Source organism: Ambystoma mexicanum, chromosome 9, assembly GCF_040938575.1.
Source record: "Ambystoma mexicanum isolate Mex_15411 chromosome 9, UKY_AmexF1_1, whole genome shotgun sequence".
NCBI lineage: Eukaryota > Metazoa > Chordata > Amphibia > Caudata > Ambystomatidae > Ambystoma > Ambystoma mexicanum.
This window is the reverse complement of record NC_090931.1, coordinates 184,559,586-184,586,247: the sequence shown is the minus strand read 5'-3', so window position 1 is coordinate 184,586,247 and position 26,662 is coordinate 184,559,586. Positions and strand designations below refer to the sequence as shown.

The following is a 26,662-nucleotide window of genomic DNA, read 5'->3' as shown; positions in this document are numbered from 1 at the left end:
ACTGTGGGGTAGCCTTTCTATATTACACAGTGCTTCTAGAATAAGCACGGTGTTATTATCAGAAGGGTCCTATGTACTGGCCCAGTTACGAGATTCCGCTTCAGAAGCATATACACCGCAAGAGTTTCGGTGTAAAGATCTGGCTGGCCTGTGTAAAAGATGCATATTTCGTGCGCCTCCCCACTGCAAATGTGTATTTTTCCTCTGGTTGTTTTGTCCTGGCATTCTCTTATGAGCCTTTTTATGAGGTGCCGGTGCAGGGGCTGGATTGAGCCCCACGTTCTGTATACATGAAACGCCTTCCCCTAGCTTCCATAAGACCGCATTATGAAATGCAGGTTACGGGGCAGTGCTATTCGGAACCCTACCGTATGGTTAGCGCACATCTTCACTTTGGAACCGAAGGGAATTGTTAATTTAGACAGATTCCCGGGTTGCACTTTTTTTGCCCGCAGCATGTGCAACACACGTCTCTACTTTCGCTCGGTCCAGGGACTGTCCGCTACGCAGGTTCCGGGGTGGAGCTCTCGGATCCCAGGACTCTGTATAACTCATGCTTTCCATTGGTTCGGTCGGATGGGGCGCTCATACGCAGTTTCCGGGGTGTACCTTCCTCAGCCCCGCGCTCAGTATTTTCCACGTCTCTCAATTGAGTTAGCTAGTCCGTGTTATTTCATACAGTGTTCAGGGCGGCCCTGGACGCATCCCTGGACTCTGTATACGTCATTATTCTCTTCTAGTTTGGTTTGGTGGTGTTAATTCATGCAGATTCCAGGGCCCGGCTTCCCGCCCCGCCGTGTGTTGTTGCTCTTCAGTCCGTAAGAAGCGGCCGCAGATGGCGCATAGCTCTCGGTGGCGCTTCCCCGCGCGGCCTGGTACCGGCCGGCGGCTGCTGGGTCCACGGGCCCGGGTGGCTGCGCTGTTACAGCCTCCGGGGCTTGTGCCAGGCTTTGACGCGGCCTTGCAGGTGTCAGCGGCCATCCGGGCCAACCTGCGGCGATGGAGGGAGGCGCTGGGGGCAGCAGGGGAGCAGGTAAGAAGAACCTTTTCGTCCCATACCTAAATTGCCATAACCCCACAGACGCTGTTGGTGACTCCTCCTAATTGCCCTAAAGAAAGCCTCTCCCAGACACACCCCTCCACAACACCTTTATCTCTAGGCTAATCAGTAAGCTGTGGTGGAGGGAGATGTAGAGGGCGGGTGAGCGGAACCCCTACGTTTATGGAAGCCTTTCTGCACATGGAACCCCACCTCCCACCCCACCGCTAATTACCTCTTCTGGGGGATTCCCCAAATGCCTCACTGGGACACACCCCCATAACACTTCATGGCACTATGCAGTTATGATAGAGCACCCCCATAACACTTCATGGCACTATGCAGCTATGATGGAGCCGTGTTGGCAGCAGAGAAGCAGATGAGCTATTATTATCATTGGAAACCTTTCTTCAATGGAGTTATGACCACCCAAGAACAGGCTACTTGCGAGGGCGCCCCTGCCACACACAACTTCTATCCAGGCCAATATGCAGACATGGAGTAAGTCTTACTGCACCACCGAGACGAATTGCATAGCCCCTTTCGGGCATCACGGAGCACAGCTAGTCAGACCTTTTGTTAAGCCCCCCTTATTGACTTCAAAACCTATAGAGCCCTTAGAGTGGGGGTTGGGTTGGTATTGGAGTCGCTGAGTAGAGACTCGGGGTTGTCCCTCGTGGAATAAATGTACAACCTACCCACCAGTGGTGACATCTAACCAAACGGTAAGGGAGGCCATGTCACTGGTGGGGAAACTCCCTCCCCTGGGGTAATGTGTGTGTGTGTGTGTGTACACTGGGGTGTCACTGTTGTGGCATACACGTTCCTGCCACGATGCTGCCGACTCTTATCGGACTGCCGCAATCTGTTTTCACCGGAGACTATACGCCGGCAGTTTTTCGCTTTCCATCACCTTCAGATTGAACTAAACTGTGGAGCGATTGAATCTAGTCAACGGTCAACATCCCATGCCCAATCCAGCCTGCTGAGGTCCGAGGAGTCCCTTCGTGAGCGTCAGAGAACCAGCGGAGGCAGGCACCCGAGAGCCTTAAATTCTCATGTAAACAAACCTGGCCCAAATACCCAGCCTGTGGCAGTGAGTTAATCGATAATCCGGTGGTCTCGTTACCCCACCCCTCTTTGCATCCATCCTTCAGAGTACTGCCACAGAGCCTAACCCTTCATCCCCATCTCCCGGTCAGTATAACATCCATGCAGAGTTTCTTTCCCGCCCAGCCTTCAGCAGTGCATTTAGGAGCCTGGAATGGCAGGGGAACAGGAAAATAACTTTACATATTGCCACAACCAAAATTGTGGAGGTAGGGGGAAAAGATGTGGCAGCAGAGCAGTTTAGGCGGTGCAGACTTTATGCACCAACCCTGAAAGCCCTCTAGATCATACCCTGTCCACAGGAACCACAACATGAGGTACTGGGATTAACTGATCATACCTGATCTTACCCTATTAACTGCATGGATGCACAGCCCGAGGCTAGCAAGCTATAGAGAACCCACATCCCCTAGTTCACACCACAGTGCCTCCACCCTCTCATTGATGTATTGCAAACCTTGAGTCTGGTAGGGGAAAACGTTCTCGTACTTGCCTTAGATAGCACCTTTTATAGACATAGGGGAGGTGACTGCTCCCTCTTCCGTGACCCCTCACCTCCACAAGAGGAAATGCTGTCATTGACCCTGCCTCTCCCTTCCCGGCATTGTGCTATTTGGGTCCTTCTGACGGTCCTGTCCATCCCTTCCCCTGGCAGCATTATTTGGGCTCTTGTCCCGGCCTTCTCTCTTGCCCAACACTACTCGGTACTGCGCCGTTTGGCCCTTGTCTCCCCTACCTGGAACAGTACCGTTTGCTCTGCCTCCTTTCTCCCCCACCACCCTCCTCCTTGGACAGCACGGTTTGGGCAACCCACTGCCTTCTGGGACAATGCTGTTGGGCTCTCCTTCTGGGGCAGTTCTGTTGCTCCCCGTTTTCTGGGACTGTTCTATTGGGTATTGGGCCTGATGCACACAGAGCAAAGGTTTAATTTCTCTTTTGCTGCAATTGTTTTGGCTGAATTTGACCCCCAAAATGTAGATGGCGAGTTGGGGGTCTGGGGCGTTCCCATCCTCTTTCTGTCGGAGCAATTTATTTTTCTTCAAGCTTATACATCTGTTCCAGAAGAGGGGCTGGAGGGAGGTGCACTGAAATGTCCCAGAAGAGGGGCAGTGGGCAAACAGATGGATGCTTCCACCAACATGGCGGAACTCTTTAAAATCTGCCGGGAACTAGTAGCCCTTAAGCGGTCTTCTTCCAAGCCCACTGCAACACATTGGCCACACACTTTACTACTAAACCTCAGGACATCCTGAGCACCCTTGCCTCCTGTGGCCCCCCCACCCTCCCTCTCTCCTCCCGTCACATCTGATGAGGTCACCAGAGTTGTCCGCTTGTCCAGTTTTCCCCTTCCTCCTCCAGAACCATCAAGGAATGCAGTGGCTCACCTGCCACAGCACTTGCTGATTTCTGCACCCATTCTTCTGCCACTAAATTTTTCCCCTCGCTCAAGCACTCCCTTGTGCCTCGCTAAACCTAGGGCCAGTGGGCAATCTCTTTCCTCGGCTGGCTCCCTCTTATGGAACAGCCTCCACCTTCCTCTTGAGCTGGGTCTACTCAAATTCCAGAAGCTCCTCAAGACCTTCCTTTTCCCCTTCTTTCCTCCTCTGCTAATCCCACAGTTGCTGGTATCGGTGATCACTGCACTTGTGTCCTTCGGGGCCCTGGCCCCCCGCACCCAATCTCCCACAGCACTTGCCGTGGTACCCAATGGCCTATGCCAGTGTAGGCCTGCATTTACCTCTTTATCGCAGCTGAACGCTCCCTAGCACTTCCTACACTGGGCAATTACACCCGCTGCTCACAGCACAGGCACTCCAGCACTTACCCCTCACTCCCTCTCCTCTCTCTGCACCTGCACGCTCTCAATGCTCACAAGGCCTAGTAGTTCAGTCTTTATCCTCTAGTGCAGCAGTATTCAAACTGTGGGGCGTGCCCCTCTGGTGGGCCGCAGCCTCATGCCGGGGGGGGGGCACATCCACAGCCTGAAAAGAAAAATGGCTCAGGAGGTGGGCGCAGTAAGGGGCCCACACAGAAAGCTGCCGGACAACAGATTAAGCGGTCTCTCTTGTGCTTTATCCTGCCCTGTCTGTAGATATAATTCCCTAAAGATGTTTCTGTATTGGGTTTGGGCATGCCCATACTGAGACCCAGCCCTTCCTCCTCTAAAATTCTTCAGAAACGAGAATCAAATAAAACCCATGTACCCCTTTTAAGTGGCTGATGTTGCGGCTTTTTTATACTCTCATCCAAAAACGTAAGCTGTCCAAATGAGCATGTATGGTTCATGGTTATTAACATTTTAATGTTAGGGTGAGTATTGTGAACCGTGGTGTGAGCACCAAGCCATGCATCAGTTATGCATTTAGAGATTCACACATACTATCCTTTTATCCCAGACTTGTTTATCAAATGTAGAAATCTGTGATCACTGTTAGTCCTGAAATGCTCTGTGATTTAAATCAAAGTATACAGGAATCCTCAGTGGTGCTATTTGTCCCGGCAATTCCTTTTGGATGTGCACACTGGCAAAGCAAACCATCTGTGGGATCCCCGCTGGCTTGTGCTCTTGACATACCTTGCTGATATTTTCGGTAAGCTAAATACCCTCAATATCTTTGATAGGAGCCAATGCCAATTAATTTACAATTAATAAAAAAAGTATTTGCTTGTAAGAGGAAGCTAGCCCTCTGGAAAATGACTATTGGAGCTGGGGTAGCAGTTCAGTTCCCATTGCTTGCAGAAGCAATTGAGGAAACGGTGTGCAACTTGCTGCAAGTCCTAATCACAAGTCACCGAACAACATAAGGTCCAGCTTTGATAAATACTTCCCTGAAGAAAATGCTGGCATTGACTGGGTGATGCAGCCTTTTCTGGCAGAAGAGGTGGTGCATCTTCCATTTGATGCCCAGGAGGAGCTGATTGAGGTTCACTCAGCCACTACACTGCAATCTGAATTTAGGAACATTGCAGTGGGTGACTTTTGACTGAAGGTAATCCTTAAGTATACTACATTGGCAAGGTCTGCTGAAACATACATTTGTAGTTTAGCTTGTGATGAGAGGCTGCGTTTCGGAAGTCCCTAGATATTCTGGATGAATAAAGTGGGAGGCACCCCTAACACTAGAGTTAGAGGGTGAGATGATTTGCCCTACAGCAGATAACCTAAGGGGCTCTAAGTAAGAAAGACTTCCAAGTATGAATACCATATACATTTTTCCACTCGTAGAGCTATGCTGATGCTATAAAGCAGTGATTGGGTGAGGAGGTGTGCATATCTCTTGGTTTTGCCAAATGTCATGATTACATTGTATCTGCTGATGTTGGCCTGCCTGCACTGTGTGCAACATTGTCCTGTTAGCATTGAGCTTTGCTTCATGTTGTTGATGCTCATCCTGATTAATTGAATACTACATCTTGGATTTGTTTTAGAAGTGTTAGACAAGTTTGGAAGCTTTTACAAGTGATCTTACAAGACAGTTATATGAGCAGTATTCATCATTAAATGAGATTTCCATTTTTAAGGTGTTGTAGTCAAGTTTTGTGACCTAACTAAAGGAGTAATCTGGATTGTGGTTACTATCAGTCTTATTACATTTGGAACCCAGCGTACTCCAGATGATTAGCAAGAATGTTGGAAGGTTATTACTGTGGATTTTGTAAAGTGCTAGTATTTGTATGAAGCAACATCAGTCTTTTTGTCTCCCTTGTGAGGAAAAGGAATGTGCGCCAAGTATATTGTAGCAGAAAGCTGCTCACCAGGAGCATTGTATTGTTACTCTATGCCTTTCTTTTTTTCCTCTGTGCTGTAGGCACAAACAGTGACTGAGAATTAGCTGCACCATGTGAGTATATTGCCAGGATCTAGGAGAATGGCTGTGCAATGTTAAAATGTTATAAGAGAGTGGCAAAACACTTGAAGGCCACACACCTGCAATTCTAGTGTAAACATAAATCGCCTTTGGACAGGTGCAGAGGGAGACGTTCTCTCTCTTCTGGCCCAGCAGTTAATGCTTGTCTTAAAGTTTGTGACAGAAAACTCCAGTCTCACTACTTGAGCTACAGGGTAGCAGGGGTGCAAGTTTTTCACCTGGCTGTGATATTCTAAATCAATTTGCGACAACTTAATTTGCTCTGTTTGCCATTAAGTATAGCAGCCTTATGAGACGTTAGCTTTCAATACTGGTTAATGGTACACAATGCAAAGTCTGTTCTGCTACAATTCACACTGTCATTCTCCATTTTGAAACGAGCAGGTTAAACATTGATCTGTGCAGCAGGATTGGTAATTCCCTGATCTAAATTTCCTGGCAGAGTTTTTGAAAGGGCTGTGTCATAAGGGTACTGGTAGTCCCATTCAAGGCTTACTCGATGTTATGGGCTTGGTGATAACTCTGCACCTTTTTAAATGGACTCTCGCATGCGAAGATTTATAAGGAGGCTGGTGCCTGTCTGGGTTTTAAATAATTAAAGGGCCTAAAACAAATAAAATGAGGAAGGACTTTCAGAGAAGTGAGATGGATAGACCATCATCACAAGCGCCTCCCATATCCCGCGCCCGATTCACTACAGCCAACCTCTAAGAGCAGTGCACAGCACTGTTTATAGCATATCCTATTACTACATGCTGCAGGCAGAGGTTCCAAACCACCATTACTAACCGCATCTCAACTAATGGTGCTTAACTTCCTGATTCACTTTGCTACTCACTCTGCGCTCTCTCCGTATCCACCCTAATCATCAGCACCCTCTCCAGCAAAGCACTATATTAGTCACGCCCTCAGTGCCCACACTGCGCCTGTACATCACCCATGCACCCCGCCAGATCGCCCGCCCTAATGCAAACATACGCCTCGCCCAGCGTTGGTGTACACCCCCCAGCCTAAGGAGTTACCTAGCAATCAATCTGGGCCCCCACAACCCAGACCCCCAAGCTATACAATTTTCGCTATTGTCAGTTACCTCCTACTATCACATAGTGCCCTACCTCAAAGGATGACCGCCAGCGCGAACAATACCAGACACTGCAACTCTACTCCTAGTCATCCCGCTGTCTTGCTCATCGACAATACAGCTTGCTCTCAAGGTGCATTTATCTTCCATAAGACAGGCCCTGCCCCGCCCCACACCATTCCTTCCCAACACTCCAGCCTTCCCGTCCACACTACACCCCCTCATCCAAACCGAGCCGTTACTTGGCAGAACACGCCGCACACGCCTCTCCTGGAATGGCACACATTATAGCCCAAACAAGACCCACCACAGCACCTAAAAGAAATGAAACTTTCAGCAGATGCCCATCACCAACACCCCCACATCAAAAACCAGCGCCTTCCCTATCCCAACTCCACTACTATGCCTAAACCACATGCGACTCGGGAGAACCCAGACAACACCTTTCGGCGGTCTAACACCTCCAATGTGACCACACAAAACTTATTCAACACCACAGTGATCCTCCCCCAGACCAACATAACCCTGCCCTCAAACTCATCCAAAACCAGTCAGCCTCTATTAGGAGCTCTACTAAATGTTAGGTCCCTAGTGGCTCATGCTATTGACATATATGCGATAGCATTCTAGAATTCAATTTTGACTTCTTAATGCTCACTGAAAATTGGCTACATATGGCCACAGGCCCACAGATCACACAAGCTGTCCCTCCCAAGTACACCCTCCTTAGAGCTGATCGCCTAGATGCCATAGCTGGTGGAGTGGTCATTAACCACAAAACCTCAGTACAATTTTTAGGGAATGCAAAATGCAATCATTCAGGCTACAAAGTCCTCGCTCTTAAGCTAGCCATAAGCCCAAAGGTAACAATTAACTTACTAATAGTATACAGAGCACCGAATACACCTAATAATCCGGACATAGACCTACCTCTAATTACTCCCTTTATCAAATCCAAAACCAATTACATCCTCCTAGGACATCTCAATCTTGGATTAAATGACCCCATGGACAGTAAAGCAATAGCCTGCCACAATGCATTCCAAGAGATGCAATTCACTCAAATTGTGAATGCCCCCACCCACCCCAAAGGCAGAATCCTTGATTGGATACTCACATTGAAGTAACCCTAGTAGACATCCTTAAGATGCAATGGACAGACCACTGCCTAATTAAATTCAATATAAACCAAGACACAGACCCTATAGCTAAAACATGTAGCCCAGCACCCATTCAGGTTAGAAATTCACGTAAACTTAAACCTGAGAGCCTAAATCCGTTACTTAACCTGCTATACGCCAAACCGATAGCTAGCATCAATACAGAGAGCATCTCGGATCACTACCATCAATACCTGAAAATTGCTATAGACGAAGTAGCCCCTCTCGAAACCAAATTGCCTAAGCCTACACGCAGCTCCCCTTGGTTCAACGAAGAACTCATAGAACCCAGAAGGGAAAAAAGAGCTTTGGAACATCTATCCAGAAAAAATCACTCCCCAGAAATACAAATCAAACTTCAACAACTATCCAAAGCTTACAAACTTAATGTATTTGCCCATAAAGCTGAATCGCTCATCAATCTCCAATGCAGCCTCCAACACCGAAGAATGATTCACTATTATCAGATAACTAGAATCCCCCATCCTACCCACTGACCTCATTAATACTAGCAAAGCCTGGTGCACTACCATTCAGGATGCCCTGTCCTCTAAAGTGAATACGCTCCAAGGCAAAATAGCCTCGCAAAAAAAACTCCTAGAGTTTACAGCCAATCCTACTCACCCGTCAGGCATTACTACAAGGTCTGATCTACCGAATTCCACTTCACTCTAGTTGCCAACGACCAGGTCCTATAAAACAATAGGATCCCTTAAGCTATCTGACTACAAAGGCGATAGTTTGCCTGCTGAAGTAGTCAAAGGCTGTGCTGGTACACTAACGCCTATTATTACCGAATTTGTTAAATGAGTCATTCAATTCCAGTGAAATACCAGCTTCCATTAAAGTAGCATGGGTCACACCTCTACTCAAAAAAACATCCCTAGACCCAGCAATCACCACAGTGCCATTTCTCCTCAAAATAGCATATACCCAAGTACAAACCCATCTAGAACAGAACCACTTGCTAGGAGATAGACAGTCAGGATTCAGCCCTGGACATAGTACTGAGACCGCCCTTCTAGATTTAAAAAACCAGATGGACGCGATCAGGGATTCTGGTGAACTCTGCATCTTACTACTTTTAGTCCTCTCTGCGGCTTGGCTTTTGATTTAGTTGGTCGCAACAAATTATGCCAAACTTTGACCACCAACTTTCACTTCGCACCCAGTCACCCTAGGGGGATCCTATCCCTGTATCTTTGGGAGTACCACAAGGATCCTGTCTCTCCCCCACACTTTATAACGGCAACATGAAATTACTCTGCTGCACTAGATGCTATCGGTGTAATTTATACAAATTTTGCCGATGACACACAGATACTTATACCCATTACAAGCAACCTCGATAAGGACACGGCCCGCATCCAAAGCTGGATGGCTAACAATAGTCTCTGCCTGAACGGGGGAAAAAACGGAGATCCTCATAGTCGGCTCCCCAGCCAAACTCTGCAAACTCCACCCTGACATCACATCCAAAGTGATAGATGGTACCCCCCATCACCATATCCCACAAAGTCAAAACCATAGGAGTCTACCTTGACTCTAGTCTCAACATGAACAACCATATTAGCGCTCTTGCTTCCTCCACGGCATACACTGCCAAACTCATTACATTAAGCTCCATGCTGCTGCCTGATGCTTGCCAGAGCCCTTATCCTAACAAAGATAGACTACTACAACATTCTACTGTTACTTACCTCAAAAAAGAATTTAAACAAACTGCAACTCCTCCAATACAAAGCCCTTAGAGCAGCCTAAGGCTTCAACAGAAGAAAGCATATCTCTCAACACAGAAGCAATGCTCACTGGCTTCCAGTACAAGCAAGAATTCTCCACAAGACAACGCCCCATCGATCTCAGTTGCAGCATTTCCCGCAAAACCACGGCCGGAACACTGAGATCCAGCGCCAACACATCTCTCCATACCACGCTTCACAACATCCAGAGCCGGTAACGCCAGCTTCCCCATAGCAGCGCTTCACATCTGGAATTCGCTTCCCACACACCTAAGCAACGAAGCCTCCTTTCCAAAGTACAAGAAACAACTAAAAACTTGGTTGTTTAACAAATACTAACGGCGCAACTGCAACCTAGTGCGTCTCCTTAGTATGAATGCCACCAAATCTGCATGTACCTCACGTTACTCATACCTATGCAGCAGTCTAAGATTCCTAGTTTGATGCAACTTGTTCAAGATACCTGAGATATATGTAACTGTCTAAGATTCCCATGATACTTTGCAACTGCTCAAGATGCCTATGATGTATATAACCTACGCTTTGACACCTGGGTTTGGGTGTGTAATCAAATGCAATTAATAAAGTGGAGATTTTGTTTGCTGTCATGTTAAAAGCAGATGCCTGTCAAATTGCGTAGTGTGCCCAAAAGTTGGAAAATAACTGCTGTAGTAATACATTTTCAAAGCAAGTCTTCATAATACGAATGTACATTTACATATGTTGTTTCAGCCATTGTGCAAACCATAAATGTGTTCTGGAAATGTAGTTCCTATTAGGTGCCCATTGTGAAAATGTGTTATGGAGTATAAAGGGCAATGCACATTTCTGTTGTGTAGTCTAGAACCCAAAATGCCAAGCACAACAACATATCACTAATTTTTTAATGCAGTAGAAAGGGCCTTTATTTTAAGTGACTGTCTATATTAGAGAGAAACACACTTATAAGAATATGGAAGGTCTATTATTGTGCGATTACACTGATGGAAGTTGTATAGATTAAATTTTTAGCATAGAGGGACTGAAATGAAAGAACAGAAACAAAATATTTGAAGTTTCAATTGTCAATGAAAGGCATGCTGAGGAACCAATAAAGACACCAGTCCAGTTGCAGCTGGTTAATATATATATATATATATATATATATATATATATATATATATATATTAGGCTAGATGGCTTTGGACAACCTAGACATGCTCCTTTTATTGTAATTAATACAGATGAACACACTTCAGTCAGTCATTCATTTGTTTATGGTGTTGCCTCTGCCCTCATATGGAGAACTGCTGTATTTGTACACCAAATGAAAGGGAGAGAAAAGTAAGCAAACAATTCTTGACTATCACTCCCACCCTGGCCTCTGGCACTTTACTTGCAGTGAACAGAGGAAAAAATGTGATGGAGTGCCTGCGTGTGTGATGGGGTAGTTCCTGCGCGTGCAGGTTAAAATGGATTTCTGAACTCTGACCTGGTGGATAGAGGTTCAGAAGGCCAGTCTAGTTTCTTGGAACAGGGTAACCTTCCGGACAAGCCAGACGAATCAAGGTAGCTTGGCGGCGGTCAAGATTAGGTCTCAGGAGGTGTGTGGGTGAATGAAAGACCTAAATGAGCACACAGAATAAAGGACACTTAACACAGGTGTAGATATATTAAAAATACATATACATTTATTTCAAGGCCTTTGCGCTTCAGCACACAAATCATATCACAGTAATACTATCAAGCCAACACAATCCTATCCGCCCCCACGTGTGTGTGTGTGTGTGTGTGTGTGTGTGTGTGTGTGTGTGTGTGTGCGCGCGCGCCAAGAGGGCTGGCGACGCCCCCTATATATATATATATCAATGTCATGAGGGCTGGCGACGCCCGTGTGTGTGTGTGTGTGTGTGTGTGTGTGTGTGTGTGTGTGTGTGTCAGTGCCATGAGGGCTGGGGAAGCCCCCCCATGCGTGTGTGTACGCGCCATGAGGGCTGGGGAAGCCCCCCCCCTGCGTGTGTGTGTACGTGCCATGAGGGCTGGGGAAGCCCCCCCCCCCCGCGTGTGTGTGCGCGCGCGCACATGCCATGAGGGCTGGGGAAGCCCCGTGCGTGTGTGCACACGTGCCATGAGGGCTGGGGAAGCCCCCCCCCCGTGCGTGCGCACACGCCATGAGGGCTGGGCAAGCCCCCCCCTGCGTGTGCGCACACGCCATGAGGGCTGGGGGAAGCCCCCCCCTCCCCCCGCGCGTGCGCACACGCCATGAGGGCTGGGGGAAGCCCCCCCTCCCCCCGCGCGTGCGCACACGCCATGAGGGCTGGGGGAAGCCCCCCCTCCCCCCGCGCGTGCGCACACGCCATGAGGGCTGGGGGAAGCCCCCCCTCCCCCCGCGCGTGCGCACACGCCATGAGGGCTGGGGGAAGCCCCCCCCTCCCCCCGCGCGCACACGCCATGAGGGCTGGGGGCGTGTGTGCACACTCCATGAGGGCTGGGGAAGCCCCCCTCCCCCCGCGCGTGTGCACACTCCATGAGGGCTGGGGGAAGCCCCCCTCGCCCCGCGCGTGCGCACACGCCATGAGGGCTGGGGGAAGCCCCCTCCCCCGCGCGCACACGCCATGAGGGCTGGGGGAAGCCCCCTCCCCCGCGCGCACACGCCATGAGGGCTGGGGGAAGCCCCCTCCCCCGCGCGTGCGCACACGCCATGAGGGCTGGGGGAAGCCCCCTCCCCCGCGCGTGCGCACACGCCATGAGGGCTGGGGGAAGCCCCCCCCTGCGCGCGTGCGCACACGCCATGAGGGCTGGGGGAAGCCCCCCCCTGCGCGCGTGCGCACACGCCATGAGGGCTGGGGGAAGCCCCCCCCTGCGCGCGTGCGCACACGCCATGAGGGCTGGGGGAAGCCCCCCCCTGCGCGCGTGCGCACACGCCATGAGGGCTGGGGGAAGCCCCCCCCCTGCGCGCGTGCGCACACGCCATGAGGGCTGGGGGAAGCCCCCCCCTGCGCGCGTGCGCACACGCCATGAGGGCTGGGGGAAGCCCCCCCCTGCGCGCGTGCGCACACGCCATGAGGGCTGGGGGAAGCCCCCCCCCCTCCCCCGCGCGTGCGCACACGCCATGAGGGCTGGGGGAAGCCTCCCTCCCTCCCCCGCGCGTGCGCACACGCCATGAGGGCTGGGGGAAGCCTCCCTCCCCCCCCCCCCCCCCCCCGCGTGCGCACACGCCATGAGGGCTGGGGGAAGCCTCCCTTCCCCCCCCGCGCACACGCCATGAGGGCTGGGGGAAGCCTCCCCCCCCCCCCGCGCGTGCGCACACGCCATGAGGGCTGGGGGAAGCCTCCCCCCCCCGCGCGTGCGCACACGCCATGAGGGCTGGGGGAAGCTTCCCCCTCCCCCCCCCCGCGCGTGCGCACACGCCATGAGGGCTGGGGGAAGCCTCCCCCTCCCCCCCCCCGCGCGCACACGCCATGAGGGCTGGGGGAAGCCTCCCCCTGCGCGTGCGCACACGCCATGAGGGCTGGGGGAAGCCCCCCCCCCTCCCCCTGCGTGTGCGCACACGCCATGAGGGCTGGGGGAAGCCCCCCCCCTCCCCCCGCGCGTGCGCACACGCCATGAGGGCTGGGGGAAGCCCCCCCCCCCCCCCCCCCCCGCGCGTGCGCACACGCCATGAGGGCTGGGGGAAGCCCCCCCCTCCGCGCACACGCCATGAGGGCTGGGGGAAGCCCCCCCCCCCCGCGCGTACGCCATGAGGGCTGGGGGAAGCCCCCCCCCTCCGCGCGTACGCCATGAGGGCTGGGGGAAGCCCCCCCCCTCCCCCCGCGCGTACGCCATGAGGGCTGGGGGAAGCCCCCCCCTCCCCCCGCGCGTACGCCATGAGGGCTGGGGGAAGCCCCCCCCCCCTCCCCCCGCGTGTGCGCACACGCCATGAGGGCTGGGGGAAGCCCCCCCCAGCCCCCCCCCCCTCCCCCCGCGCGTGCGCACACGCCATGAGGGCTGGGGGAAGCCCCCCCCCCCCTCCCCCCGCGCGTGCGCACACGCCATGAGGGCTGGGGGAAGCCCCCCCCCTCCCCCCGCGTGCGCACACGCCATGAGGGCTGGGGGAAGCCCCCCCCCTCCCCCCGCGTGCGCACACGCCATGAGGGCTGGGGGAAGCCCCCTCCCCCCCGCGCGTGCGCACACGCCATGAGGGCTGGGGGAAGCCCCCTCCCCCCCCGCGCGTGCGCACACGCCATGAGGGCTGGGGGAAGCCCCCTCCCCCCCCGCGCGTGCGCACACGCCATGAGGGCTGGGGGAAGCCCCCTCCCCCCCGCGCGTGCGCACACGCCATGAGGGCTGGGGGAAGCCCCCTCCCCCCCGCGCGTGCGCACACGCCATGAGGGCTGGGGGAAGCCCCCTCCCCCCCGCGCGTGCGCACACGCCATGAGGGCTGGGGGAAGCCCCCTCCCCCCCGCGCGTGCGCACACGCCATGAGGGCTGGGGGAAGCCCCCTCCCCCCCGCGCGTGCGCACACGCCATGAGGGCTGGGGGAAGCCCCCTCCCCCCCGCGCGTGCGCACACGCCATGAGGGCTGGGGGAAGCCCCCTCCCCCCGCGCGTGCGCACACGCCATGAGGGCTGGGGGAAGCCCCCTCCCCCCGCGCGTGCGCACACGCCATGAGGGCTGGGGGAAGCCCCCTCCCCCCGCGCGTGCGCACACGCCATGAGGGCTGGGGGAAGCCCCCTCCCCCCCGCGCGTGCGCACACGCCATGAGGGCTGGGGGAAGCCCCCTCCCCCCCGCGCGTGCGCACACGCCATGAGGGCTGGGGGAAGCCCCTCCCCCCCCGCGCGTGCGCACACGCCATGAGGGCTGGGGGAAGCCCCCTCCCCCCGCGCGTGCGCACACGCCATGAGGGCTGGGGGAAGCCCCCTCCCCCCCGCGCGTGCGCACACGCCATGAGGGCTGGGGGAAGCCCCCTCCCCCCCGCGCGTGCGCACACGCCATGAGGGCTGGGGGAAGCCCCCTCCCCCCCGCGCGCGCACACGCCATGAGGGCTGGGGGAAGCCCCCCCCCCCGCGCGCGCACACGCCATGAGGGCTGGGGGAAGCCCCCCCCCCCCCGCGCGCGCACACGCCATGAGGGCTGGGGGAAGCCCTGCCCCCCCGCGCGTGCGCACACGCCATGAGGGCTGGGGGAAGCCCGCCCCCCCCGCGCGTGCGCACACGCCATGAGGGCTGGGGGAAGCCCCCCCCCCCTGCGCGTGCGCACACGCCATGAGGGCTGGGGGAAGCCCCCCCCCCGCGCGTGCGCACACGCCATGAGGGCTGGGGGAAGCCCCCCCCCCGCGCGTGCGCACACGCCATGAGGGCTGGGGGAAGCCCCCCCCCGCGCGTGCGCACACGCCATGAGGGCTGGGGGAAGCCCCCCCCCCCCCCCGCGCGTGCGCACACGCCATGAGGGCTGGGGGAAGCCCCCCCCCCCCGCGCGCGTGCGCACACGCCATGAGGGCTGGGGGAAGCCCCCCCCCCCCGCGCGTGCGCACACGCCATGAGGGCTGGGGGAAGCCCCCCCCCCCCCCCGCGCGTGCGCACACGCCATGAGGGCTGGGGGAAGCCCCCCCCCCCCCCCCCCCCGCGCGTGCGCACACGCCATGAGGGCTGGGGGAAGCCCCCCCCCGCGCGTGCGCACACGCCATGAGGGCTGGGGGAAGCCCCCCCCCCCGCGTGCGCCCACACGCCATGAGGGCTGGGGAAATCCCCCCCCCCCCCGCGTGCGCCCACACGCCATTAGGGCTGGCGAAGAACAACCCCCCCGCCCCCCCCCCCCCCGCGTGTGCACATTAATAAAGTCTTAAAGATCTTACTGCAAAACTGCTGCAGGGCAGTCATGTTTTACATGGAAAGAACTAGATCACTAAGAAAGACCAATCAGTTTTTCATTTCAGTGGCAGCAAGGTAGAGAAGGAGACGCTGTCTCCAAATCTATCATCTCTAAATGGATTGTCAAATGCATCACACTCTGCCCTTCAAGCCTAGAGCACATTCTACTCGAGGCACTGGGGCTTCCATAGCATTCATTGCAAATGTTCCCCTAGTGTCCATTTGCAAAGCGGCAACCTTGAGTTCAGTACACACCTTTACAAAACACTATTGCCTAGACACTCATAGGTCTGATTCACGAGTGGGACAAACAGTACTAATACATCTTTTCTCTACTGCTCCTTCTCACATCCCAACTCCGGGTACTGCTTGCTAGTCTATACACAGCATGTGATTCTAAGCAGATTAGCAAGCATCAGAAGATGCTTACCGTAAAAGCATTTCTGATGATTGTATCTGCTTAGATTCACATGCGCCCACCCTTCCTCCCCGCTCGGATGGAAGAAACATCGACATCTTACTACTTTCTCTCTTTTCTGTACCCACTCACGTTAGTCATAGGCTCCCTCAGGGCAGAAAAAATACAATCAGAGGGACCTCGACGCGTGAGGGATTTTGGGTACACTACACGTCACATTAGGGATAGTGTTACAGACACGCCCATGTCGACGTCCACTTTCGATTCTCGAAAGACAAGATGCAAAACTCTGCCGTGACCACTGGATGTCAGACTATAAGTACAGGGTATCAGGTAATAATATCGCCATATATATGGTCGCCGGGAAAATGTTGTGGTGATATTATTTGGGTGACCATATATATGGGGACAGGGGCAAAAAAAAATGTGGGGGTTGCCGGGGTGTCCCCCGCATGCTCCATGCAATAATGTTGCCACAAAAAACGGCCATTTTTCGGCTATATTTTTGCATGGCGAGATTTTTGTGGCAACATTATTACATGGAACCATGCACAGCATGTGAATCTGAGTAGATAACAATCATCAGAAATGCTGGTCGGCACTGTTGGCCCGCTGCTTCTGTCGCAGCCTCTCCCCGAGACCTCAGGGATGTCAATCGCCAGTATTGCAGGAATTGGCAGAGTTGTGCGGGCTCTCTGCCCACCACGTATGCATTGTGGTCCTGCCTCCAGGCTGCTTTCGTGCAGAGCAGTAGCCACAGCTCCCGTGGCTCTTGCTCTGCATGGTCTCTCTGCTGCTGACCCATTTCCGGCAGTAGTCCTTCCGCCGTAGCTCCGCTCACCCTCCAGGTAAGAGCTTTGTGTGTTATATGCTCTGCCTGGGAAAGAGAGACACAGTCCAATTGGTCATGCATTTTCAGCTTCACGCATGGTTCGAGGTGATTTGCCTGCCAGAGAGGCACAGGAGGAATATGGTAGAACATTGAATAGTCGTATGGAGAATCCAATTTGGGTAGCTTGTTGGGATGAGGGGGTGTGATGGAACAGATTCACAGGAAGGTATGAGATGGAAAAAGGTAGAAGAGCTATGTTAACAATTTGAACAAATTTATCGTGGTACTCAACTGTATTCTAAAGGGCGCAACAAGGAGAGATATCTGGAGAGTGGGGTTTGTCTGGAAATTGGAATGCAGCAACCCTGTTGAACTTTGGGTTTAAGGAACAGGGTTCAGATAGGTTCACATGCGACCTTGTCCCCTAAGAGGGTGTCACCCCTAGTGAGATCCCGCTTGATTAATCTGCATGGGAATGTTTTGCATAGCGGGCTCACTTCGCTAGTCTCAAAAGGGTGGTGGCTCCCACTCATCAAGGATATTTACCCTAGATCTATTACTTAGAATAGTAAATTAATATTGCTGTGGCAGCCTTTAAACAGGAGTAACAAAGAATTCAACACATTTTGCGGGTGATTTCAGAACATATGCGCAAATGCATCTATCCTTTCCCTGAGTTTTGCTTTGCTGGTTCTTGTCTAATTTTGAGATATTTACATTAAATTAGTGACAAAGTTATTCCCTACTAGCTGGTTCCTCTAAATTAATGCAGACATCAACGGCGTATCTGGGAAGGGTAGCTCAGCACGACCTCGTTACCCAACTGCACTTAGACACTAGCGTCTGGCATGAAGTGCAATATTACAAACAGATTTAAATATATAATATATTTTTTTTAAAATGTCTGAATTCATTTGAACGCCTTACCTCGACTGGGATTGTTGACGCTGCCTATTTCAGATCAATGTGATCACTGCAGCGCCCATAATGTCGACTTTGAAAATACTGACTTCCATTGCAGCGCGGCACAGTGATCACATAGATCACTTTGGCCCACATCCCTAGCCCGCTTCCCCCATCACCTCGCTACTTACCTTTTGGCGGCACACTTTTGTGTGTGCCGCCAACGCACATTTGTCCCTGCGGCGTCAGTTCCCTTGCACTAACGTGGCTAGGAACTGGCGCTGCAGGGTCCTTTTAAAAAAAATAAAAACATGTTTTAATAAACGTTATCGTCTCCCGCAATCGGGACACCCCTCCAGTCCTTCCTCAGTGTACAATACTGCGCCTTTGCGACGTCGGAATTTGGTACGGCGCAAACGTGCACTGCAGTATTATATATGTCGAACTTTGAAGTTGATATTTCGGAACGATACCCATGTTTCTTGTCTCTGAAGAGCTTGTGTTGAGTTATGCTTAGCATGCAACAGGTGGTCCCACGGCCACAGAGCGTCAATGCTATTTCCGCAGCAGCTTTATTTTGGTCCTTAGTCTCCCTGTACTTATATTCAGGCAATCCGCGGTCGTGCACCCCCATCATACAGCAGGAAGGGGCCCAGAATACTTAAGGGCGGGTCACACTAACAGCTCTAAATTTCTCTTGAAGGCCAAGCTCTTTTTCAGTGCGTTTATTGGCGATCACAAAATTAAATTATCCTCTCAAAATATCGATATGTTGACCATAAACTGAAAAAATGCACGATTTGGGCTAAACACTAACTTATCGAAGTGCGTTCCCGGTCAAAGTTGGAGTGCCTGTCCCCCCTGCTGTTGCAGTAACACCACGCATAGAGATGGCGAAAAGGAGCTCGCTGTGAGAAACGCCAACAAATTATGGTTTTATCACAAGGGAGTAAGAGGATGCTCTCTAGGCAGCAGACAAGAACACACGTCATGGGGCATGAGAGGGTGCTCCCTAGAGATTACACATGTACACACCATGGTGGCCAGGTGGAGGCTGCCTGCAAGGGAAGCAGTAGCTCCCTCAAGAGCATATAGGAAAAAGGTTCTTACAGGAACGAGTGAGAGGGAGCTCACTGCTCACAGTAATACAGTTACAGTAGTAAAGAGGGGGGGCTAGGGCACACACTAGAACAAGTCAAAGTGCCTCTGTGGAGGAGGGTGCTCTCTGAAAAGCATACACAAATCAGCAACAGGTGAGAGGCTTTTCCCTGAGCAGCACACAGGCGGCGCGATAAGTCCCTGCAGTGCTCATAGTGGCACGAATCATATGGGCTGTGAGTGGGCGTTTACTGAAGAGCTTACTGTAACACAACTTATATATACCCAAGGGGAGGTCAATGGGAGCTCCATGCAAAGCTTTAACTAGCACATCTCATACAGAGACTAGGTGAGAGGGAGTTATTTGGAAAGCCTACCATAACTAACTCGGTAGGATAGCTTAAGGGCAATGTGCTAGTCTTGGAAGCAAGATGACGCTGAGCAACACAGGTTCGATCCCCGGGTCCGCGCTTAGAAACCTCTGGGTATTAAGCATGTTATAAATAACCAATTACAATACAGGTAACCCAGACACAAGACGTGATAGAACTCCCTTTAGAGCGTAGTTATCGTGGTTCTTTTGCATTTATTTTGTGTGTGTGTGTGTGTGAAGTATTACATTGCACCTTCTGTGTAGTTGAAAACAAGACTACATTTTCCAATAAAAGCTGTTGTAAGGCTCTTACCCTACTGTGGTGTGGCGGAGTCCTGGAGTTGACTTGAAACACTACGGGTTTTCTACACATTGAGTCATCCTAATGCAGCGCTTCTGCCGAATTAATCATGCAAGTTAAGGCGTCCGGCACTTGCCACCCACAGCTGGGTCATAGAAAGGAGGAACGGCCAACGCTAGCTTGCTTGGCACCATTGGTAGCCAAAGTCTTAGATACATGAAATAAAATATAATAGCTTGATCAGATAGCCTGGGTCTGTAGATAGCAAGGTTGGACTCATGAGCTGGAGTGGGATATCTGGGTATCTTTCTTTGAGGTAGTGGGGGTGAGCAAAGCCACTGTGAACTGTTTGTTGGCCATTAGCTTGCAGTACCCATACACTTCCATTGCTGTGCAAACTGTTTATCTGATGTTTCTGTAGAATCGAATGAGCTCACCTGTCGTCCAAAATGTTCAGTTCCCTTTAGTTGCTGGTTCTATTGAAAAATGCAACATCATAGTGCATACATTCACAGCACGTTTTCTCTTGAACTCAAGTTGGGTGATTGTGCTCCTTCTTTACCAGTTACCTCTGTGCTTGGCGCTCGTCCCAAAAATGTTTTTTAGGAATAATGGATGAAAATTAATTCTGGGACTTTTCTGGTTCCCCTGTCTGACCTGCTATTTTTGTTAATGCGTTGATCACCATTTTTTGGGCACCATAACTACCCATATCGTTTTTATTTGTTTAGGTTATTAGTTGGTGCTTGCGCCACCTATAAGCCTAAATTATTGCATTCAAATACAGTTAGGGGGAAATGGCATATGAGGAGGGACAGCTTGAGAGGTGGTGTTTGATCATTTGACCACCCGCTATGCTAATCCCTATGGCCATTCCCACCCAGTTCCTGTCCAAAACACCTCCTCATGGAAACTCTGAGCTCGCTTTAAACAAGCTGTACCATCAAACTTTGCACTACAAGTGTCTGCCAGTGTTTTTCAAAACAGTCTTCTGAGTGTTAATGACTTAATTGGAGTTGTAAACCTGCTACTGGTGTAATACAAATGTTTTTACCACGTCTCCCATCAGCCACTCAATTTATAAGCACTATGCGTATCCTTCACTAAAGTCCTGTTAATAAACAAGCATTGACAAAGCCAACAGTTTTGGCTTGCGTATAAGTATTAGGCATTTGCCAGGCACTGCTATTAGATACGCAGGTTCTTGCACCATTTTGCACCTGCTGTCATCAATAACCAGTACATGCCACAATGGCGGTGCCTTTCAAGTGCTCTCCCATGCCTACACAACTGTTGGCATTGCCAATGATTGTTCATCATCTGTGGTACTTGTGTAAAAGCCCTTAGTTTAATTATTTTCAATGTCCTCTATGTGAATATAAGCAGTCCTATCAAATGTATCTGATATTTTAGTTTCAGTGCACGTAGCCTTTTTGAAGGTACATTTGAATTTGGTAATGTCCAATATCTTCCACAATTGAATACCTTTCACCAAGCAATTTACCAATAGCGCTTAAATATCATCTGCAACTTGATGTAGCTTTCAGTACACAAGTGCCCTGATCTTTTCAACTTTGTAGCACAAACTATAAGGATATATAAAGTCAAATGAGCTATTTTCGTCCCATTCAGTATTCTAGTTTGTTTATTAATCTCTCCAGTCTTATCCTTTATGATAAGTCTCATGGATGGCGAACAATACAGTTACCTTAACTCCATTTCAAAACCCTCAAGGTTTCTGTGTAGTTTGCGCAGTGGAAAACAGTAACGTACATTTAACCCCTTCTGCCATGCCCCTCTGCCTCAGCTTGTCAATATCCCATTAGTAACACCTGAAGATGGAGAGCCCTTTGAGGAAGAGGTGTTTTTTTTAAAAGTCAGAAACCTCAACATAAGCATAGGTGTGAAAAGTGACAACGAAGCTGTAGGAGAAACACAGGTGTCAGTACTTAGAAGTGCCATTCTGTGCTCTTGGGCTCATTCCCCAACTATTGTCTCACTTAGTTTAAACTTAGCATTTGCAGGTCTGCTGTGCTTCAAAAAGGAAGGAAATCAGAACTAAGAAGTTGGGAAATACATGAAGTAGAAATCAAGAAAAAGAGCAGAAAAAGCAAGTTCCATATGTCCTGGTGCATGCCGCCCTCCTTACATAATGAAGACGTTATGTCCCTGACATGCACTTTTGTATGTGTTACGGTAGGGAAAAGACTGCACTGTTGCTTATGCCTTAGAGACAGAGGGTTGTGGTCACCATGATGGGATAATGCCCGCCCCCAAGATGTTGCCTGAGGAAATGCAAAGGGTAATATATTGGGGGGAACCGCATCATCTCAAGTACTAATGACCCTTTCCGAGCTCTGTAAGGATATAAGATCTTTGTGGCAAAATAGTGTATTCATTGTTTACCCTTTAGGCGGCTGTTGAAGTTAGAATGCTAGTAATGAGGTCAACAACAGATGGCATACCAAGCTTTTGGATCGGTTTACAGGGGGGTCATGAATGGCTTCCATGTGTGGATTCCATTGTGTTGCTGTCATGCACGTCTGAAGTTCCTGGAAACCTTTGTTCAGCATCCCCTTAACCTCACTTTTGGAAGGGGACAGGGATATTGCTAATTCGAGATTGTCGTGTGTTAAAGATCTGCCCATCCAATGCCCCTCACCCAAATAAACTTTCTTACACTGCCAGCATCCTCCTCTCCACATTCCTGCAACCACCACACCTCTAGGCCAAGGGTGGGTGTACCCAGCTTCATGGGCACTTCGAGGAATCCAAATTCTACCTTTTTTAATTTTTTTATTAATTCAGTTTATTAAAAACGTTTTAAAACAACATTGGTTATAGGTCATAGTACCGAATCAAAAGGATCGAATGACAAAAGGGTCGAGTCAATTCGACTGAAAAAAAGGATCGACATTTTTTTTTTTGGGGCCCCCCCCCAAACACCCCTTTAAAGTTAAACTAGAGCAAAAAAATGTTTTTAGATCCTTTGGTTTTAGGTCGAATGCACTCTCACCTTTTGCATTCGATCCTTTTGTTTTCGAAACTTTAACTGGACACCAACAACATTGAATCCTCCACAAATGTTTACTTCTCTAACTCTTTCAATAAGCGGTCCAGTTCCTCCAAGAAGAAAGTTAGTGCAAAGGTAAGTTTCCCGTCGTCCCCCTCTTGCATTTTGTTCCACTCTACCTTTTTATATGTGATGCTCTTCGTTTCACCGTGAGGAAACCCCTTCAGGGTTGCAGCATCATTCCGAAACCAAAGTTATGGAGCTGCCTCAACACCTGCTGGTTTGGTGGCAGTGGGGCTCGGAGAGTCATTTTGTACTGTGCACACTCCTAGAGGAGTTTGTAACTTCTGTGAGACACTTAGATTGGCCTCTAGGAGGAGAAAGCCGTGATTCTGTCCCCTCATATTTCAAGAAGACCTATCCCTGATCCAAAATATATTTACTCCCATAAACCGTAGTATATAGATAAAGTAATTAGCGGTCTCCAGACTTATCCCTTCATTCATCTGTCAACTCCCAGATCTTTTTGCACATTGGATACAGTATATATTTTATATGAGGTAAATAGAAAGTAAGGAAAAGTCCTGTCTTTAGTGGTAGGAGCGTAGGAAGGTCAGCAGGTTGTTTTGCCTTGTAAGGCTACTCCCCTCGTCCCCTGATTAACCTTTAAGTATTCAAAGTCACTTTCAGGTAATGTGGTCTTGGGGATCTCAAACCTAACCTTTCCAGTGTTAGTTTGGACCATTTTATAACTGTTGGAGCTCCTTTTCGTTAGAGCAGGACCAGAGCAATTATTATTTTGTGTTTGTTAGTTATTGTCGTTGGTTAATAACATTTATCAAATTACATCACATCAATCCATAACAAATAAGATAAAATACAAAATTCATCACAATTTCCTCACACATAAACTTAAATACATGATTTCCAACCTTTCTACAAAGTATTCCATGTTGTGTGATACAACTTAATTAAAATCTATCCTCAGTTAAAATCTCCCAGCTAATACCACTATAACTCATCTAATTTCAAGCCTTTAATAAAACCAACCACCGCCAAGAACGATTAGGTTGTGTACCCACCAATACGTTTAGACTATAAAGCTTCACAGTCAGTGAAATATATAGAATGTAGAGAATATTTAAAATATAGAATACGTTTGACTTGCAAGGCTGGGCATTAATCAATACATGCTTCAGTGTCTCAGGCTTGTTTGTCATTTTTTATTTATTTTTTATTAAGCATTTAGCGTATAAAAATACAATCTTTTTGCTTATTCCTTGAACATTTTCTTTTCATCATCCTTCATAAGCAGGTTCTCCTCCTTGCATCGTGTCTCTAATGTTTAGTCTTTAGTGTGTCCTGTGCATAAGGTTGCCTGGCTTTGAGACGGTGTAGAATTCGGTTTTCCATCATCGGTTGTTGCTACAAGTTTTGTCGGCATCACATCTAGGAAACCCCCAGGGCCCTGATTGTTCTTTGGTTGGGGTTTCCGTATAGAGCTTTCCACCATAATTCAGAGTCCCGACCACAAGATGTCGATAGAGTTTTGCTCAGAATATTTGTTCTTTCTGTTTCCAGTTTTTCACAGAACATCAGCAAATGTTGTAATGATTCCTCTTGTTGGTGACACAAAGGGCAGATATTATCGTTTGTCAGGCTGTATTTCTTTAGACTCTGCTTTGTTCTCAGGATGTTTAATCTGAAGCGCAGAATGAAATCTCTATATTTGCGGTTAGCGCTTTTGTCTAAGTATTTGGGCAATATCTTATGGTGGTTAGTGTGTGCCCAAGGGAAGCTACCCACGTGGCTTCTGATTGCGACCAATCTATTGACATGAGTAATGTCACGCCAATCGGTACACTGTTTGGCAATATTAGAATTCTACGCCAAAATCTTCCCTCAAGCTTATCCCATGTTTTCCAGGGGATCCTTAGGCCAGTATCACCTGCGTATGTAATTGCACTATTGGACTATTTTCAGATTGTAGAAGTCCACAAGCGCTTTGATGGAAAATGCTCCATATCGCCTTTTCAGAATTAGGGCTTGGGCTGTTAATTGGTCCATCTTTGAGTATAGGTGCTGTATCCAGGGTTTATCCCCTCAGTCATTGCTGATGATGGCTCTCAAATATTTTGTATTGTTGTTTGTAGAAATTGGTTGGTTGTCAAGGCACCATTTGAAGGGTTTTCTTACTTTTGTGCGAAAAGTTTTGATAATGATAATTTCTGATTTTGCTGCGTTTATTTTTTGGTTATTTTCATTCAGTTTTTGTAGTGCGTCTAGCTTACGTTGTAGGCCAATAGGAGTGGTATCCAGCAGGATGAGATCATCTGCATACAATAGATGGCATATCAGTGTTCCTCCTAGACGCGGCGAGCATGATTTTTCGGGTTCCATTTTATCCTTAATTTCTAGGATAAAGAAGTTGTACAGGATCAATGCTAATGGGCACCCTTGTTTTAGGCCCCTTGTGGTGTGGATAGCTCTGCTTAGTGACCTGGCTTGATTTAGTCGCACCTGCAGCATCGTGTCGGTGTGTAGACTAATAATGGCTACTAAAAGATCTTGTGGGCAGCCCTTGTTCTCGAGTTTTTACCATAACATTTGTCTCTGTCGAAAGCCATAGCCATGTCAATGCATGCTAGGAATAGTGTTTTGTTTTCCATTATTGTCTGTATTTTCAACAGGTTTAAAATGAGCAAATTTAGTCCACAATCTACTTTTTCGACAAAGCCGGCTTGTCTTTGATCATAGTTTTTACTAGATGCTATCCATTCCTTTAACCTTTTGACCAGGATACCTGTGTGTTTATTTTACCCAGGACGCCCAGTAATGATATTGGACGATAATTGTCTGGTAAAGTTCGATCTCCTCCCTTAAAAATGGGTATCGCAACTTCTCGCTTCCATGAAGTGGGAATTTGTTTGAGATTTATTCTTTTGAATAGTGTTTCACATCTCAGCCCATAATTCCGGCACTTGTTTTAATGGGTAGTTGGTTAGTCCATCTGGCCCCGGCACTCGGGATGTACTGCTTTTTTTGATCAGGGTCAGAATTACGTTTTTACAGAATTTATTTGGGCCAACAATGCTGTGGCTGTTTTTGCTACCATGGGGAGTTGCTAATAGTGTGTTGGCAATAGATGTTTTCGAAGTGAGCAGGCCATTTGGATTCAGTGATTGGATTCAATTGATTAAGGTTTGTGCATTTTGTTCTTTATCAATGTCCAGAAGAAATGTGCATTTTTGGTTTCTAGTGCCATTAGCATTTGTTCCGAGTCCTTTTGGTATAAGGTTGCTCTGTATGTTTTTACCCAATGACGGTATGTTGCCTTGAGTTTTTTTCCAATTAATTTTTATTGGTATTTGACTTATTTTCTTTTTTAGCTGTTCGTAGATCCTTTGCTAGCTGTTTTTTCCTTGCATGCAAATGAGTGTCGAAGCAATGTAGCCTTGTGATTCTGGTTTTATTTGTTTGACTAACTTCTCGGAGCAGTGTTAAGCACATTTCGTATTCCACATTGCTGTTCTTGTCTTCTTGCCATATTTTAATTTCCATAGTTAGGTGTGGAATGTTCTTAGCTGTTAATCTCAATCGATTTAGACCTTGGTTTACGTTGATCTTGTATGGCCACACTTCAAGGTCGTTTTTGCCAGGTTTGTTGCTGTAGTCTTTGAGGCAGGCTAGGATTAAAGGTTTGTGATCACGTTTAGTTCTCTCTAGGATCTTTAATGATGTAATTTTGGCATGTATTGGTTCGTCCACAAAGAAATAATCTAAAGTTGCTTTGGCATTAAAAGATGTCCAAGTGATGGCTCCTTGTCGATCACCTTTCACATTTCCATTTGCCATGTGTAGATTTCTCGTTTTCATTTCTTGTAACCATATCTGCGT

The 26,662-nt window shown here is 49.6% G+C and overlaps 1 protein-coding gene across 5 annotated transcripts in view; it reads left to right on the top strand.

Moving 5' to 3' along the window:
- Nucleotides 1-759: 759 nt before the first annotated feature.
- KMT2A (lysine methyltransferase 2A) overlaps nt 760-26,662 on the top strand; it is a 2,049,111-nt gene continuing 2,023,208 nt past the window's right edge. For all 5 annotated transcript variants that reach the window (XM_069614436.1, XM_069614434.1, XM_069614435.1 and 2 more), the window contains exon 1: nt 760-1,033. In XM_069614436.1, the coding sequence (XP_069470537.1) occupies nt 836-1,033 (198 nt within the window). In that variant the 5' untranslated portion in view covers nt 760-835. The remainder of the gene's footprint in view (nt 1,034-26,662) is intronic.